Here is a 17,202-nt window from a genome sequence, read left to right as displayed (position 1 = left end):
ATATGGGTGGTGATTTAACTAAGTCATATAAAGGAGTAATTTAGCCAGTAAACTTTTGCATTGTGATAAATGCATTCCAGTGCCGTGTGTCAATAACCTGTGTGTATCTTTAAAAGAAAGTCATTATCTCTCTTTTTCCACATTTGAGTACTGTGTAAAAACTGCTTACAGTAATGGCTTATACTCATATAGCTATGAGTACAGTTACAATAATGGCATGTACCTATAATTTAACACATTTTATTTGAACACCTACTTTTTTTTTACATTGTTTACATATTTATTCTTTACACTCCTTTTATATTTTATTTTGTATTCTGTTTATATTTTATCCCTTAATCTTTTTGTATCCTTCCTGATTCGTTTGTTCTTGCACCAACAAGGATAGTGTCCCAATTTCATTGTACCTTGTGCAATGACAATGAAGGCATTCTTTCACATGACGTTAATTTTGCATATTAGTTGGTAGTTATGTGGTACTCAAACGTCTGTGGATGTGTCACACTGTAGCTTGGCGTTCTGTTGTTAGAATGGGCACATCTTGAGGTGCTGGAGAATTTCCATAATGTTGGGTCATGGTCCCGTTCTGGCCTGTGCCTCGACCTCCCAGAGGGAAGCTCTCCTGAACATTTGTGCTGCTGTTCATGTCTGTCCATGAACCTTGGGGAATGTTAGTGTGGTCCCTCAATGGCTCCGAGGTCACACAAAGGTTCTTTGAAGATCTGCGGAGATTAGATCTGTAGAGGGATTGATACTGTGTGCTAAGATTTCTTTTTTTTTTTCCCTTATCAGGTTTTTTTTAAGTGACGGTCAGACGTTCCTCACTGGAACTTAAAATAAGGTGCCATTTTATGCACCGTGATTAAAACCAATTTTCATGCTGATACTTTTTTAGGTTGATTTATATATATATATATATATAATGTTTTTCTTGTTCTGCCTTTTGATCCTTAAGAGACGCACCGATGGTTTAATTAATCTTGGGATCAGTTGTCAGGGGAGCCTTGCAGCGGCAGGTCTCCCTCACCTGCCATTTCTCCTGCACATGTGCCCCCGTTCTCCCTCCACAAATAAAAATGCGACGGTGGTACGTATCGGGTTCAGACAAGTTGGTGGTTTTTAGGTGGATTACCTTTCCATAATCCGATGACACCCCACCCCCCCCCCAAAAAAAGGAAGATAAATCTTAATGTTTATTGGGCTTTTGTGTGGGGTATATGGTAGTAATGAGCAAAAAATTACTCTGGTCGGGGGGATGGTATACATTCTTCTACCCGATGGGAGTATGCTTGTCTCCTAGCTAAGGAGCGCTGATCTTGCTGACGCTCGTATTGTCTGCCTGGTTTGGGGTGATCGCAGACTAGAAGCATACCGCTGGTGATCTCTGAGAAACACTTGCACACCATCTTACCTCATGTCGTTTCTGCCCTCCTGCTCCATAGGAGGTCTGCCGCCGCTGTCCCGGGGACCACGCACTGGACACCTCCTGTCCTCTCTTATCTCATCTCCGGGGGTGGGGGGGGGGGGTGGGGCATGGCTTGTCTCTGCTGTGCCCCATGCGTGCATGAATGCTAACAGCACAGCTGCAGTGCTGTGGAATGTGGGGATGGTAAGGGTCAGAGTGGAGGATGGGGGGGTGGGGTGTCTGTAATTGCTCACACGTGTGGCATATTTTTCTTCCAGAGTCGGGTTGGTTTTAAACACAGGTTATCCCCACGGAGGCCCAGTCTGGGTGAATAAATCACCTGGAATTGATCCTTTCAGCAGAGAGACAGATTCTGACACAATTACGTATGGTTCCATATCGGGTATGGGACTGACGTCGTTATTTTGGCCGAGAGAGAGGCACCAGAAGTTCTCCTGGGTTTAGATTTTTACGCTAAACATCTTCCCTAAGAGAGAGTGAAAGTAGTTTGTTTCAGGCATGTCGAATAGTTTAAGCTGTTTAAACACTCCCGTCTGCCGCCTGTAGCTGCTGTTTTTATTTTCGCCTCCAGCTCTGCCTCATCCAGCCTTTGTTCCCGTGACGTCCTCCGGTTTTCTGATCTATAGTTGTTGTTCCCTCCGTTCTTATGCTCCGGAAATCACATTTGGTGGGGGTGGAACTTGCAGGCGGCATATTTGTGTTATGATGTAGCTGATGCTGAAGGTTTAAACAATGGGGATTTTTCTGTCTGAGGGCAAGTAAATGTGTGTGGATTCTCTGATACCTGGGGCCGGGACGCTGTGAGGATTATGCCGCGACGCCAAGCCCAGCTAATCAGCGACTGGGTCATTTACAGAAACTGATGACAGACGGCTTAGGTCTTGAAGGAGCAGGGGATGGTATGTGGTGCCACTGAGGCTGACCAGGCTGACCAGGATGCGTCAAGTTCAGTTCGAAATTGCTTTTTGCTCTTTGATCTTTTCTGGCATGACAGTGGGATTTTTCTTTCCTACCTGTGTGTAAATTTAATTTAACGTTAAGTGCTGCTTTTCCCCTCTTCTCACAGTATTTATACAAACTACCGAACCACCATACATATTTGCCTATGGGCACAAATCTTTGTGAGATCTTGTGTGAAGGGAATGCAGTCATCCCTGTCTTGTAACATAAATCTTTTTTTTTTTTTTTTTTGAGAATTGCTTTGCCCCGTTCTGCTTTTCTCATGACATCATGTTGTTTTTTTGGGAACCTCTGAATTACGACTGTGGGTTAGACATTTATCCTGAAGATGAGATGAGTAGGCTGTTTATGTTGCCATCTGAAAGAAAAGTATATTCTGTTCACACGGATTTTGGAGCACCTCTCCACCCCCATTCATTGTGTGAAATTCTGGTGTAATGACAACCAGTTCCTTTCCTATGGCCAAACGATTAGAGCAGATTTGGTTACGCTGTTGACTTGACTGTTACTTTGCGTCTGGGTTAAAAAAAAAAAAAAAAACACACAGGCCAGCAGTTACTCTTGTCATTGTCTTAATGGAAACATCAGAAGCTGAATGAAGATTCGTATCCTCCAAAGATCCAGCAATTCTTTTCTGTCCTCCTGTAGAGGACGTTTGCTTTTTGCTCATTCCTCTCATGGTATACATTAGAATCTTTATTGCCACGTGACCACGGTTGGAGGAACTTCATTTCTGCCATAGCTTGCTGATGTTGGGGACATGACAATACAGACAACAATAACAGAGAATGAATACAAGCCAAGATACACAACTGAGAGGGTTACGCCTAAGCACATGGTATGTTGCACACATGATGGTTTGTTTTAATTTTAAGCAGTGCAGTGCTGAAATTTGACACAGGTGCCATGTTCATGCCACTAAGTCCTGTTGATCCTTAGGACAGGGAGGGCTTTTAGATAACAGTGCAGGGCTCCAGACTGACACTCTCCAGTAGTGACACTCCTGTTCCTTATTGAAAATTTTAGTAGTACCAGCACAAAATGTAGGCGCACCACTTAAATCGACATGCAACGCAACACATTTTTTCCATCTTAGAAGTATTTGTGATAAATGCTTTGGTATTTAATATACTGTTTATAGAAATGACCATGTTATGTTTTATGTTAAAGGAAAAAAGATCACGAAGTGAAGTAGTGCTTTGAGAAGTTAAATGGTTCTTTTTTTAAAAACCATAAACACACAAATTTACAAAGATAAACATTAGTATGTGGTCAGTTGCTTTTCTGTCAGGTAATCCGTCTCTGCAGTAGTGTGGTGTTGTGCTTTGACTTTCATGAGGCACTTTTCCAAAGGCATTCAAGAACCTAGTTCCTGGTTCGAGTACCTGGGCAATCTTGACCTAGAACTTTTGTAGCTCCTGGCCAGTTTCACGTGTCGCTTTCTCACCCCACAACAGCAGCTGGGACCTTTTTGTGTCTCCCGTGATTATTTAGCATAGAGTGTGTAGGTTAAACTTCACACACAATTTAAAACGAAACTACATTGCTACCCCAAAACGAGGATGAACAAGTACTTTTGTTAGCTATTTGTTAGTTACTGAGGCAATTGATCGCAATCCTAATGGGACATAGCTTTTTAGTTGTATTTTATGTATTCTACCATAACTTGTGCATGATTCATTAAGTGTGTCCAGCAGATCATTTTCCATAGAAACAAATGGCAAAGTGACGTTACTCCGTTAGTGAGTTTTACTGACTGCATTGGCAATATTAAAGTATATCGGTTATCGATGGAATTTTCTGATACAGAAATAATGTGGAGCACGCAAATTTATATGAATTTTTCTGCTTTGGTTACATTTTATCTGCTCAGTTTTTGGTCTGCTACGTCCTATATCTGTTCCTGCCAGTTCCAAGTACTTCCAAGTTAGCACTGGTGCTTATGGTCAACCAATCAGCAAGCTATCCCTGTAAGCCCCACCCCAGTAGTACCTCTGAGGATCGAGTTCCTGTGGAGGGAACACGACAGAAGTTCCTGGTTCCAGGAAGGAAGTTCCTCCAGTGGGAAAATGTCCCCCAACAATTTTCGCTCTGAGTGTCATGTGATACATGACAATGGTTTTAAAAAAAGGGGGGGGCATATGTGCAAGTCACATTGGTGCATCTAGTTATAAAATTTTATTGCACTTCTAAAATGGTTTCAAAATGCGATTAAATGGTTGCAGCCCTGTCACGTGTGGACAGCCTTTTTTAAAAAAAAAAAAAAAAAAAAAAAAAAAAACACAATTACTAATGCTTAAGTAAAAAATAAAAAAACGTTTCAGGGGAATATGGGCTGTAAGGGAGGCCAATGCCTTTACAGAATCAAAGAATAATTAAACATTAAGTCTGTTTTTCCACCTTTCAGTGCTGCTGGTTTGTGGTTTGCGTTTGCTTACAGTGGGAGGGTAAGCGTGGCTGTGTTGTTCCGGTGGCTCTTGTGTAGGCTGCTCATATCTCTGTATTGTCTGCATTCCTGTAAATACCCCCATAAAGCGCGATCTTCTATAGCCCATCCCTGGGTGCTGGTGTCTCTCTTTATTATGTAGATTGCCTTATTTAGGCAGGAATTGTCATGGCGTGGTGAGAACCAAGCAGGGAGGGTTTTTTTGGGGGGTGGGGGGTTGTGTGGGAAAATCAGTTGCTGGCCAGAAGCCAGGGGAAGCTCAGAGGAGCGAGAGATGATGGAGAGGCGACTCGGGCAGGGGGCCGTGGAGTTTGCATTGAATTGGGGGTGGGGGGGTCGACGGAACGGGGGACTTGTTCTGGGACTTGAGAAGCTGGAGCTTGCAAAACCTTGGGGTACATGGAACCGGGAGATGCTTTTGCAATCGTTTGCAGGGATGCCTTGAGGGAGGGACTGCCTTATGTGGGGGGGGTTGGGGGGGCTGCTATCACACATATCAGGTTGTACTAGAGGATGTAGTTTTTATCGGGACATATTAACAAAAACAAGTAGAGTACTAACAGTCACCCGGTCCCAAATAGGCCAAGAATGAGTGTGCGGTTTTGGAGCACTGGTGCTGTCTCTGCCTGACCAGTTCTGAGCTTATTTTAACTGAAGTTGGAAGTGTGTGACTGTTTGTTTGGAGCATTTCTGTTCTGTGTTCCAATTTCACTGCGGCCTGATTGATTGTTACTGGGCTTCAGTATACACCCCCCCCCCCCCCCCCCCACGAATCATTACCGTATTGCAGAGTTGAAGGTTGTCAGACATTTGCAGGGATTGCGGTTTGCCACAGTGTCGTGAGGGTGCGGCGACCCCTGTCCTGCGCCATCCTCTCAGAATATTGCTGTGACTCCATCTCATTGTCATCGATGAGTCTTCACAGGTATTTTAGGTGCTGTTAAGTTTGTGGAGTCATTTCCTGGGGATTGAGAAATGGAGGTTCCTCGCTGACCGCTTTGCCGAAATGTAAATGCCTCCATCCCATTCATCTAAAAATCAGATTTTAGAACTAAGATTCTCTGTCCATTCTTCCGCTAATGGCCCTTCCTGTCTTTTAAAGTTCTGCCTTGATTATAATGGCGATGCTGCCATGTTCTGCTGAGAATCTCGAAGGGACGTTTTTGCAGAGAGCAGCTGCTGTCGGGGCTTTTGCTCTGTTTACCCAGAGATCCATTTTGCAGGGAGGCTGCTTATTCCTGGGAATGAGAGACTCCTAGCACATGCCTTGAGGAAGGTGAGTATTAGACGTGGCAGACTAGCAGGGCTGTGCTGAAGTTTTTTGTTTATAGGGTGATAAACTTCTTGTCTTATCAGTTTGCCTGTAATTCGTTTATGCCGTTGAAGAGGATAGTCTGGTGCATAGCACATCCTTGGCTACTGAATTCGATTGAACCAAAATGTAATCAAGGAACAAGATGTTTCTTAATGTTTTTATTCTGGGAAAGGGATGTGACTGCAGCTTTTCGGAAAGGCAGCCATAGGGTCTCATAGGACACAGCTGGGTTATCTTGCATGAAAGCTGGTATTTTCTACTACTTGTGCCGTTTTTCCTTGCTCGTTCCTCCTGGCCAGCCGTCTCTGCTCCCGCTTTCCATTCCGACTTGAAGCCGTCTCCGTTTCTTCCCGGGGTGACTGTCTGGCGGGCCGAGGTCAAACACAGGGCGGCTGTGCAAGTCTCTGTTGACACCGTCCTGCCAGACTGCGGTCGTCGATTCGTGGTCCCTGAAAATGCTGCATGTACTTGTGAATTATAATCAGAAGGCTGCTGTTGATCTTAGTTTTCTTCCCCCTAAATTGCTGTATTTCTGCCCAGTGACTTTTGCATTTTTGCTCCATGGTAATTTACTTAAAATGGCTGCATGTTTCCCCAAAAATGGTGTGTTTTCTTACGCTAAGGGGTGTTTTTTTTTTTTTTTGGTTCTGTAGCAGCCTCATTGGTTCCTGAGGCGTACTGAATCCTCAATTGGAAGCGAGCTCATGTGGCAGAACGTTTGAGGTTCTCTGCCATGCTGACCTTTCGAACTCTGATCGGCTCGCTTTGTTCGAGTTGCCTAATCGCAGAGTTTAAGTGCTGCACTTAGTATAGCTGGTTAAACTGACCAGGGGTCTCGTATTTGTCATGCATCTCATACTCATGTTAGTGGATGCACCTCTTCTGCTGCCTCTAGCCTTTCATGACGTGCACGCGGCAGAAGTGATTCTGTACAGAATGCGTTACCGTGGAAATTTGTAGGAATCGGCTACCAAGGTCTGAGCACTCGTGGGTTTTTTTTCAAGAAGCTCTTAAGCTTGGATGTTATGATGAAATGGTTCATCAGAACTTTGCTGCAATGCCAGCTCATTCAGCATGTCATCCATTTTCTGCCCTCTCATACCCCCATTTCTGTCTCATTTTTATGGAATCCAGTCGGCATACTTGTCTGCAGGACCTTCTCTTGACTAATGGAAAAATACTGGCTTTTCCCGTTTTTGGGGTTATCTCAGTGGTGCTTGAGGTTCCCCTGAGTGTTCTTGCTCAGATCCTTCCGAACCCCTGTATGAATTTAAGAAACTTCTCCTTTACTAGAGCACCAGACTCAGCAGTTTTTTGGGGAATTTGAATGGGTTGCTCTCCTGATGGTAGTGTTACTTCTTCTGCCATCACAGCATGTTTGAATTCCCCCTTTATAAGGAGGAAAAATGAATCTGGATCGTTGCACATTCTTATCCTGTCAATTGGAAGCCAGCCTGTTTTGTCTGGGGTCTTGTTCCCCCCCCCCCCCCCCCACCCCACCCTTTATGGCTGCAAATCTGAATCATGCTCACGTTTGACAATTAGGCCCCAGCAGAATCCCATAAAAACCCTTGCGCTCTTGTATCTAGATGCCATATCAATGTTGCACATATGCAACTTGTGTGATCTCCTGGTGTTTGTGGGAGAGTTTGCCATTTTTGCCTCAAGCATACCATTTCCCTTTTTAATGGTATGTGTCCATTTTCTCCAGTCCTGCATCAGAGAGGTCTTGCACTGATGGCAGGGGGTTCGGCTTATTGTAATGGGTGGCTGGAGAAGGCCAAGTTTGGGGATGTAGCATCGGTTAGGCAGGAAACGTTCGGTATCCAGCAGATTCATGAGGTCCGTTTTCTCTGTAAATAGAGGGACATTCCTTCAGTGCAGCTCCATGTAGACCACCCGTGGGATTGCGTGAGGAAAACACCCATTTCTGTGTGCGCGCGCGTGCAGATGTGCAGTACTGCGCCCTGAAGTGTTTGCTGCCCTGTTCCTCTGTGACTGATGGTGGTGATGTTTTCACAGGGGAGAGACTGAAGGCTCTAGAGATCTCAGCATGTTTAAAGCTGTTCTGAAGAAGAGCCGAGAAGGTGGAAGGGCCAGCAAGAAGGAGCCAGGTATGAATGAGTGGCAGGACCCCACCACAAGTAACACTGCATCCTCACTGCTTATCTTAAAGTACCAATCAGACGCTTGGTCGCAAACAAAAGTAAAAATGTCATCTGGTGATTGGCTAATTCACGATTGACTTCTCTTCTAATGCATTCCCTTTGTATCTCTTCCTCCGTTTTCCCCTTCTGCCTTGCCAGCTTTTTGTTTGCTTTGTGTTTGAAGCTCCCTTTATGTATTATTCTTGCATCAAAACAAAAATATTCAACTTTCGAGGCCTTCCAGGGATCTTTTGGCTTCTAGATATCAGTGAAAAGGCAGAATTTGAGTATTTGGAACAAAGTGACTTTCACAAAGGTGAGAAATGCAGGCTAAATCTCAATCTAATTAGAAGAATTTCTTGGCAGTGTGAAGGTGAAATTATGCCTTGACCTATTTGAAATGCTTCTACAACAAGTGCAGCACTTAAAGACCCTTACTTTTCCCCCATGATAAGTAAATTGTGAGTGTTGGGGGAGGAGGGGTTTTTTAATGTGGGTGTAAAAAGTGACAGTTGGCATTAAACGGGTTTGGGAGGGTGACGTGATGGAAGAGACTAATTAACTGGATCTCCTCCAAAGGTCTAACCCTTGAGGAAATTAGAGTTTTATAAAAGCATGACAATGCGACTCTGATGGATGGATGTTAGACGTTCAGAGGAGCATCAAGGTAATTTTAAATTAAACCACACCTTCAAATCACTTAATTTTCTAAAGCGAAAACACCAGATATTACCCTTGTCTTTTTTTTTTTTAATTGGGACCATCACACTTAGCCTTTGGTCATGTCTCCATGGCAACACCTCTCAGACCACACCTAGACACCTTCCAGAGGGACAGGATGTGAATTGTCCCCCCTCTCCCCTAGGTGACACCTAATCGCTTGACAGAACTTGCCATTATTGACAGAGGTACGCCTGCTCGCAGCAATAGCGACACCTTAAGTAGTTTTGTGCCAATGAATGCTCTTGTTTACCGTTTAGGTTTTTGATGTGCTGGTAGCTGCAGTGGGTCCGGAATGGCTGTAGTCACAGGGGTAATTTATCTAGCTCATGGCTGTTTTGCGTGTTTGTTGTGCTGGTGACTGAATTACCCCGCCCACGATTTCCTTTTAGTTACTCCTGACCTGTGGCTTGTTTGCTTTTGATGGACTCAGTGGTTAATTATCCACCCTCACATGTATCCCCTCTGCTCCTGAGTCCTGGTTATATTCTCCTCCCTGCCTGTTTCAGCTCAGCCTACCTCCCTCCCCTGTCGGTATGCGTAGATTTTCATCCTGGCGAGAAGAATTCAACCCTAGGCTTTCAGCCCTCCAGTTCCTGAACGTTCTTTCAAACTCCTCTCCGTCAACCCGGTGTTTTCACAAAGAGGTTAATCAAGTGCAGCTGTTTGCGGGCTGCTTTCCCCGGAGGATACCGCTGCCGACGTTGAGGATCTGCTTTTCGGTGGGGCTTGTGGAAGCTTGCAGAGGCTCTCTGTGCACGGTGGGAAACACCAGTCAGCAGTTTTGGAAGGGCGTCAAAATGTCAAAAAGCTGGACAACGAGCTGCTTTTCCAATAAATCATGTCTGTCGGGCGTCTCATCCCCACCCAGTGCCGGGGGGTGGGGTCCAGCTCTGCTCAGGCGCATCAATCACCGGTGGGTGACTGGTGACCCAACATTGCACTCGTAGGATTAGTTTATTCTGTAAACTGTCGTTCCTATGATGCTTCTTATTGGCCTGAAAGGTTGCGTTTTTCGAGCTCTGGAAAATGCTGAAGGACCAAAACACTATGACAGTGAGCAGGTGTTCTGATAAGCTTTGGGATCGACACATTCCAGATGATCGTGAGCCATTTTGACAAGTTTTTTTTTTTTTATGGCTTCACGATAAATTTCACTTCCCCTTGGGCCGTGTGCTTCCTGTTGTCTTCGATAAGTGCCCATAGATAAACCATGCTCTTCGAGAACTGCAGGCATATGTATCCAAGCAGCAGGTTTGATTTCACACACATTTTACCCAACAGAAAAAGGCTCTTTCATATTCCATCTGATAACTCAGTGTGACGTGCTTCAATTTATTACAGATGATGTTTATAAACTACGTCTGGTGGGATTTCTCTCTACACCCAGAAGATTGCTGCCTTTTTGTAAAATCTTTGCTTCCTGCGGTACTCACGAGGATCCTAGTTACATAGACGTCCTTAAGGAGAATTGCATGTTATCTAAAACTTCTGAATCCTTACTGAACCTTGAGTTCGGACTGACACATGGCGCATAAATATTTAGTGTGCTGCCTTAAGTAACGGGGGGAAATAAAAATCTGTCTTTTGGGAGCAATACTTTAAATCCATTGCTGGCTTTTGGTGCAGTGAAGCATCCTACCCCTGTTCCCTTTGGAGACCAAAAGTCTTAATTATGACTGTGTGAAAGGATAGGTTCTATGCAGCTCACAGAGCCGAATTACTAAGTCTTCTCTCTGGTGCCTGAACCAGAAGAATCATGAACGGCCTAGCGACCAGCTGGTGGGCTAGCGATCACTGGGAAACAGCTGGGTCAGCGCGCTGGATCCCCTGATTAGGACCTTGTCGAGCTCAATGGACTGTTTAAGACCTCCCAAAGCTTGAGGAGCTCAAAGGTGGTAGAAGGTCCAGGAAGCCTTAAAAACGGCTCAGTGATACGGAATGGGCACGGGAGAAGCCCCTGTCGTAAGGTAAACACAGTATGGCTCCGCTCACGGCTTTTGGAATTCTGCGGCTTTGTCCTGGAAGGAAGGAGTCATGGAAACGGGACCGTCTGCTCAACGGATTGCCTTGGCTCGCTAACGCACAGGCCTCTAATTCACCCCTGTCATTTCCCATCGCCGCTCACTCCCCTGTTCCTGGCTCGTGTAACTGGCCTTTTCGAACTTCTTAAAATAGACTGCCTTATTGTGCCCCCCCCCAAAGGGTATGCTGTTTCTGTACCAGGATCCCACCCCCGTGGGATTTTGGCTGTTCATTTCCCTGTTGGCCAAAGTCTACATGGGGCCCAAACTGCGGTGGGTGGGGAATTTTGTTTAAGGTCTTGCACTAATTGAGATGAGCTCTAAAGAGGTGGAGTCCATCTTCTGTTGGGTTTTCCTGGGCTGTAGCAGCCCTGTTAAACAATGCCGGGGCTTTGGTGGATACGGGTTGCAGACCACGGGTGAGATTCACCGCTCATTGATTTAATGAAACTGCCCCAGGAGATAAATTGGCTGTTTTCAGACTTGGGATCTTTATGTTTGACATTAAACTGGGTTGATGGCACCAGAATTGATTGTTCCTGGGGAAATGTTAATCTCTGGGTGCCGTTTCTGGTTGATAGCTGTTCAGTTTTATGATATCGCTCTTTACTGATTATCTAGAGGCATCAATTATCATTCAGCTGCTAAAAATATGCCGTGCCCTATATATTCTTTTGTTCTTATGAATACCTTGTAGATATCTTAAGTTCTGAGAAGTTGACTACCCCTCTCCCACCCCAGATGGCTTTTAAACGCTCTCTATCATCCTACCCACCTTGTGTATTAACCAAATTAGCCCCCCACCTCGTCCCCCTAATCTTGAGCGATGGCCAAGAACTTGTGCAAGTGCCTTAGAAACTTCAGCCTTGTGATCCTCCTATGACTGATGGCACTGCAATGGAACAACATCTCTTTAAGCATATAGAGTGGTTGACTGTCTTGTTGAGACCATATTGCGACAGTTAAGTTTGTTGGAAGGGCCAGACAGCAGAGGAAATGGGGTTTTCCAGAGGATGATCTGGCTCGTTTTCATAGATGCCTGAGGCTCCCGGCTGTTCTGGTCTTTGCTTGGAGGGGCCTCGAGATTCCTGTCGCAGCAGGATAACCTGATCCTTTCTTTAGGCAAGACTTTGCAGCTCATGATGGTGGGGTGGGGGTGATGCACTGATGTCCTGCTCCAGGTGTATGTCTGCTGAGCTTTTGGTACCTGTTCACATGCACATTTAATTAGGCCCTTAGATCCTTAAAGACCTTTCAGGCCTCCTTGTCAATACCCGAAATAACTGTGTTGCACACAACCCCTACTGTCCGACTTAGTGCCCTTAAGCTTGTAGTGTGATTGTAGGTGTTTTTCGGCTTGAAACAAAATGAGTTGCATTCTTGGTGTACACAAAAAGCTCTTGCTTTATTGCTGGTGTTTTGCAAAGTGCATTAAGTGCGTTTTAGTTTCATTTGCTAAATATGTTTACTACAATCAACCTGGCATCCCTGTCTTTGAAGTTATGCACCTCCAAGCATAATTTTTCTGAATTAAATCTCGATCTAAGGTGTTAAATAATTCGGGGTACTGGGACATGGCAATAATTAGTTTCCCCTCCATATTATTAATTAGTTTGGTTTCTAACTAGTTTGCCAAATTTACCTCTCCCAAATCGAAGATTATACGTGATTGGATGCTGCTTTGCTAGAGGTCAACGAACTAGGTGAAAGTTCAATTTATTTCCTCAGATCTGCCCCACCGTGTGCGACTCGCTCTGAGAAACAAAACATGATTAGTATCGAATTCCTTTACAAAGGTTTCAATTGGGGGATTGAATATGCAGTCAGATAATAAACGCTAACTTTTAATGGTAATGGTGTGTCGTCGCACTCTGAGTGTCTTGCTGTTAGCTCAGCACTCAAAAGCATCCGCTTTTGACCCCCCCCAGTTCCCAGACTGGGTAAACAGTCGAGGGGAAAAAGGACAAGATCGCATTACACTGGGGTCGAATAAATGTCCTTTGGTTACAATCGCAATCATTCTGCAGAATGGCCTGGCTAATTATGAGGTGTTAACACGCTTGACCTGAATGCTTAGTTGTAAATCAAAGGAAGGAAATGATCAATGGGACTTTTTATTGATCCAAGGGTTGGGGGGGGGCTTTGTTTTGCTGGCATTGAGGTGGGCAGGTGCAACAGGCTGGTTTGGTGGGACTGCTGCACAAATTGACAGGAATTATTCACCCATACACGCCCACAAACATGATATACGTAGATGATTTATGCTGCCTAGTTAACTGTTACTTAACCTCTCTGCTGCTCTCTCAGCCCTGGTGATGTTGACAGTCTGAGGCCTTGGATCAAATGAAGGCTTTCAAATCTGTCAAATGCAAAACATCAAGTTATGTGAGAGGAGGAAAGCTGTGTGATCAGATCTCATAGAAAGCATGTGCGAACTCCAGCTTCATATAAAAAAGGAAGAAAGAACTGTTAATATTCTGCACGAAACATGGTAATTTAATCGTCGTTTTAAGAAAATGCCTTCAGGTTTATTGGGAATGCTTGGAAAATGTTCAAGTAACTTAAAAGCGAGGAGCTAGATGTTGACAGGATGTGGATTCCCTCTGAATAATTTATTGGAAGTTTTAATGGTTACAGTTGTAGGCCAAGTGATGTTATCTGGATAATTGTTTCAGCCTGTTCCCTTAGGGAACTGGGCAGTTTGAAGATGTCTCTCCTGAGATGCAGTTTACAATTGACCTGTCATTTCTTTGTCAGTGGTGCAATAATGTGAAAATGTGAAGTGAACTGGTTTTTGGTATAATTTAACTTGTATTCATATTTTCTGTGTTTGTCAAAGAAACTGACATTTGAAATACTGAGAGACCCAATCCTACACACTCCTTGCAAGATCCCATTTGTACCTGTTCTGCAGACAGACACTTGTCATCGTTTCTCACTGGGAATGCAACCACACAACCAATGTTCCTGGCTAGTAGCTCACCGGATAAACATTAGATGCATCCAGTTTGTCTCGTGGTGAAACTGTAGTTGATTTTAAACCAGATCCGGACCTTTAAAAATATCAGCGCAACAGCGGATAGGGAAAAAACAACTGTTCTGTTACCTTTGAATATTGATCGGAGATATCGACCAAGATTCCCATGTCTTCATTGTTAACGAACATCTGGCGATATTGAGATCGTGAATCTCTCATTGTAGTGTGATGTCGGCAGCTTTTGTGAGAGGCTGTCAGAGCATTAATCCATCTGATTCTGCATCCTTAGTCTTTTCGTTTCCAGTAGTCTCAGGTTAGTCCATCTCCTTCTGAAGCTTAGCGGGTTAGCACTATCCTCCAATATTGGCTGGTTTTTATTGAGGGGAGTGATGCTTCTCCTTAAGTTCTGGAACTTATCTCTAAGGAATGGTGCCTCTCAGCTGTTTGAAGCACCCACGCATGCTCCTCCTGGTAGCCCTGAGACCAGGCAAATTGAGTGAATCAAGTTCTCTGCCAGATTGTGCGGGTTGCTTAAGGAATGAATAGTCTGTCAAAACATCCAATCCCTCACTTTCCTGCCCAGTTATCCCGCAAATGGACCCCCCTGATCCCTCGCCAGGTGGACGTCTTCTCACTGACTGAACCAGCTCTTTGAACTTTTTTTTTTTTTTTGTAAATGCAGCCATTGATGGGTGGGGGGGATCAGGCTGGTTCAGGACGGCCGTCTTGCTATGACGCCAAGAGGAGATTAAAAGAGCGAATAAGGCCTTTTGTAGGGTAATAATGCTTGATGTGGTAAATGCAGGCTAGTCGAGGTTTTGTGGGCAGGGAAAGCATGTCTTTATTTGCAGGGAGAATTCCTTAATTAGCATGCTACGCTTTCCACATGTATAATACAACTGCAGCATTAACGGATGAGGCAATAACACGGGGGGGGGGGGGGGGGGGGGGGGTGTGTGTCACAGTTTTCAAATCTCACCCTTGTCTTGTTGGGCCCCCTCTGAGACTGATTAGCTGACCCAGGTTCTTCCTCCCCAGCCTGAGATGGACAGGCGGGTCCCGGGGAAGCAGAAGCTCAGGCTTGGGACCACAGGAAGTCTGGACCGCAGAGGGAGATGTTGGGCTGCGATTAGTGCTGGGAGACGGCTCCTTGCTAAAGGCTTCCCACTGCTGACCCCCGCCCCTTGCCCACTGGCTGTCTCGTTAATCACTGCTGGCTTTTTAACATCATCAAACCGTATCGTTGTGGTTTCCTGGCCGATCAGCCTGCTGCCAAGATGTCTGTTCTCCTCCAGTCGCTTTTGTTGTTCCATTTTGTTTGACTCAACAGTGCAGTCATGTAGCATTTCATTGGTCTAGCAATTGGGGTGAATTAACAAAAGCTGAGTTTGGATTTGATGATAAGCTGGGATGGTGGAGAACACTCTCAGGATAACAGCATCTGACCTTTTTTGTATTAATAGTAGGCTTGTACTCTAAATCAGGTCCCTTAAATCAGGGTCTCGTTATGTTCTGTAACCAGTATAGACAAACTAGTTGACCAGTTGATGTATTACATCACATAACAGCACATTGTTCCAAATGAATCATGAGCTTCTTTCTTTGGCCAAAAATAAAGTGGCATTTTGTGTGTGTGTGTGCGCGCTCTTTTTTTTTTATTTTAAATCCCCTCTTTCCCCCAAAGAACCAATACTCCTCTTTCTCGGGAACTGCTGGGTTTAGTCACTTGACAGAAAGGCCCCCCCAGCACCCAGAGGGAGACAGTGTTTGCGGCTTTTGAGTATCGTTTACTATGAGGAGCCTGTCCTGCTTCCGCCTGTGGTTCGAGGTGGCTGAGGAACGCTTACGACCGCGAGGATGTGCCATCTCTCAGCAGCTTGGTGCTGCTGGTGTGGGCCGCACGCTGTGCATCCTCCAGGCATGCTGTCAGTGGGCCGTCGTTCGTCCCTGGAGTCACTTTCTCACGAGCAATTAGACATGGTGGTTCCCTCCCCCACCCCTATCGCTTAGCTGTATGGGGACTGCTGTACGGTTCTTGGTTAAACTGTGGTCATTGGAAGCATGGGTAAAACGCTGAGTTTATATTTAGGAATGAAATTGCCTGCATGTTTTTCTGTAAGTATTTTGTTTCTGAACTTTCTGCTCATGGAGTCCCAGCTTTGACCCATAATGCAGAATAAATGCCGCTATTATGTACTATAGAGAGTAATGCTCTTCTGTCCATTTTGCCATTTTTAAAACTCATGTAAGAAACGAATGGCTTAATTTCTCCTCTTGCATCACATGATCAAGCCCGGTGCCCGTGAATGTTTGCCCATATCCTTCGGCTAATGCAATATTGCTAATCTCTTTTAGCTCGGTTAGGCGTCCTACACGGCGCCTGCACAAAAATTTCGCATTAATTGCCGCCCAAAGCTATCGGACCACTAAGAAAGGAGATGCAGTATCGGGTAACCCGTGGAAGCTTATACGACAAGCACACGTTTCCCTGGCATCGCTCAGGTGCTCTAGAACAGGAGATGAAGCATACGTGAGAGACCTAGCGGAATTTGGCCGGGGTAGTTATTGTAATACCATGGTGTCACCAGTTATTCCGGAGGCTAAGGAAGATGATACCTTCAGTATTTGTTTAATTCCTTGTTGCCTTAAGGGGATTTTTCCCCCTGCCCCTCCTCTTCATTCTTCCCTCATAGGATGGCGACTTGCCCCACCTACATTCTCTAGCTCTGACTTTTCCAGCTGGCTCATGGTCGTGGTGTTTTCTCTGTGCCCCAGCTGCTGGGTGGGCTGAGGTCTATCTAGGGGTCAGGCTAACATTATCCAGGAAATCTGAAGTGGTTTCGAGTCCTTTTGGGTTGCAACATCTCTACCTTGCTGTCCTTGACCGACGGGTGGAGTGTTTTTTTTTTTTTTTTTTTTTTTTACCTGGGAAGTGTTTAGTCTGGAAAGTTTATGCTCTACCCTATTAAAACGACTACGTCAGGGGGATCAGAGGTGTTTCTGAATACTGAGTGACATCCCTGGGCTGCTGTTGATGGCTTTTATGTATGTTTTAACGTTGCTAACATGAAATTAATAGGGTCTTAAAAGGCTTGCCAGGAATGTGACTTGCCCTGCATTAATAGCTGTTGGCATTTTTGGGTGAAGTAATCCTCGCATAAAAATAAACACTTGAGTTAGTCGGTCA

At 44.9% G+C, this 17,202-nt stretch overlaps 1 protein-coding gene across 2 annotated transcripts in view; it reads left to right on the top strand.

Moving 5' to 3' along the window:
* Positions 1 to 17,202, top strand: part of LOC125750822 (protein TANC1-like) — a 93,648-nt gene that overhangs the window by 6,207 nt on the left and 70,239 nt on the right. For both annotated transcript variants that reach the window (XM_049029145.1, XM_049029227.1), the window contains exon 2: positions 8,170 to 8,261. In XM_049029145.1, coding sequence (XP_048885102.1) covers positions 8,201 to 8,261 — 61 coding nt within the window. In that variant the 5' untranslated portion in view covers positions 8,170 to 8,200. The remainder of the gene's footprint in view (positions 1 to 8,169; positions 8,262 to 17,202) is intronic.

This window comes from Brienomyrus brachyistius, chromosome 1 (genome assembly GCF_023856365.1).
Source record: "Brienomyrus brachyistius isolate T26 chromosome 1, BBRACH_0.4, whole genome shotgun sequence".
NCBI lineage: Eukaryota > Metazoa > Chordata > Actinopteri > Osteoglossiformes > Mormyridae > Brienomyrus > Brienomyrus brachyistius.
The sequence above is the reverse complement of the archived record's forward strand: the minus strand, read 5'-3'. Positions and strand labels throughout refer to the sequence as shown.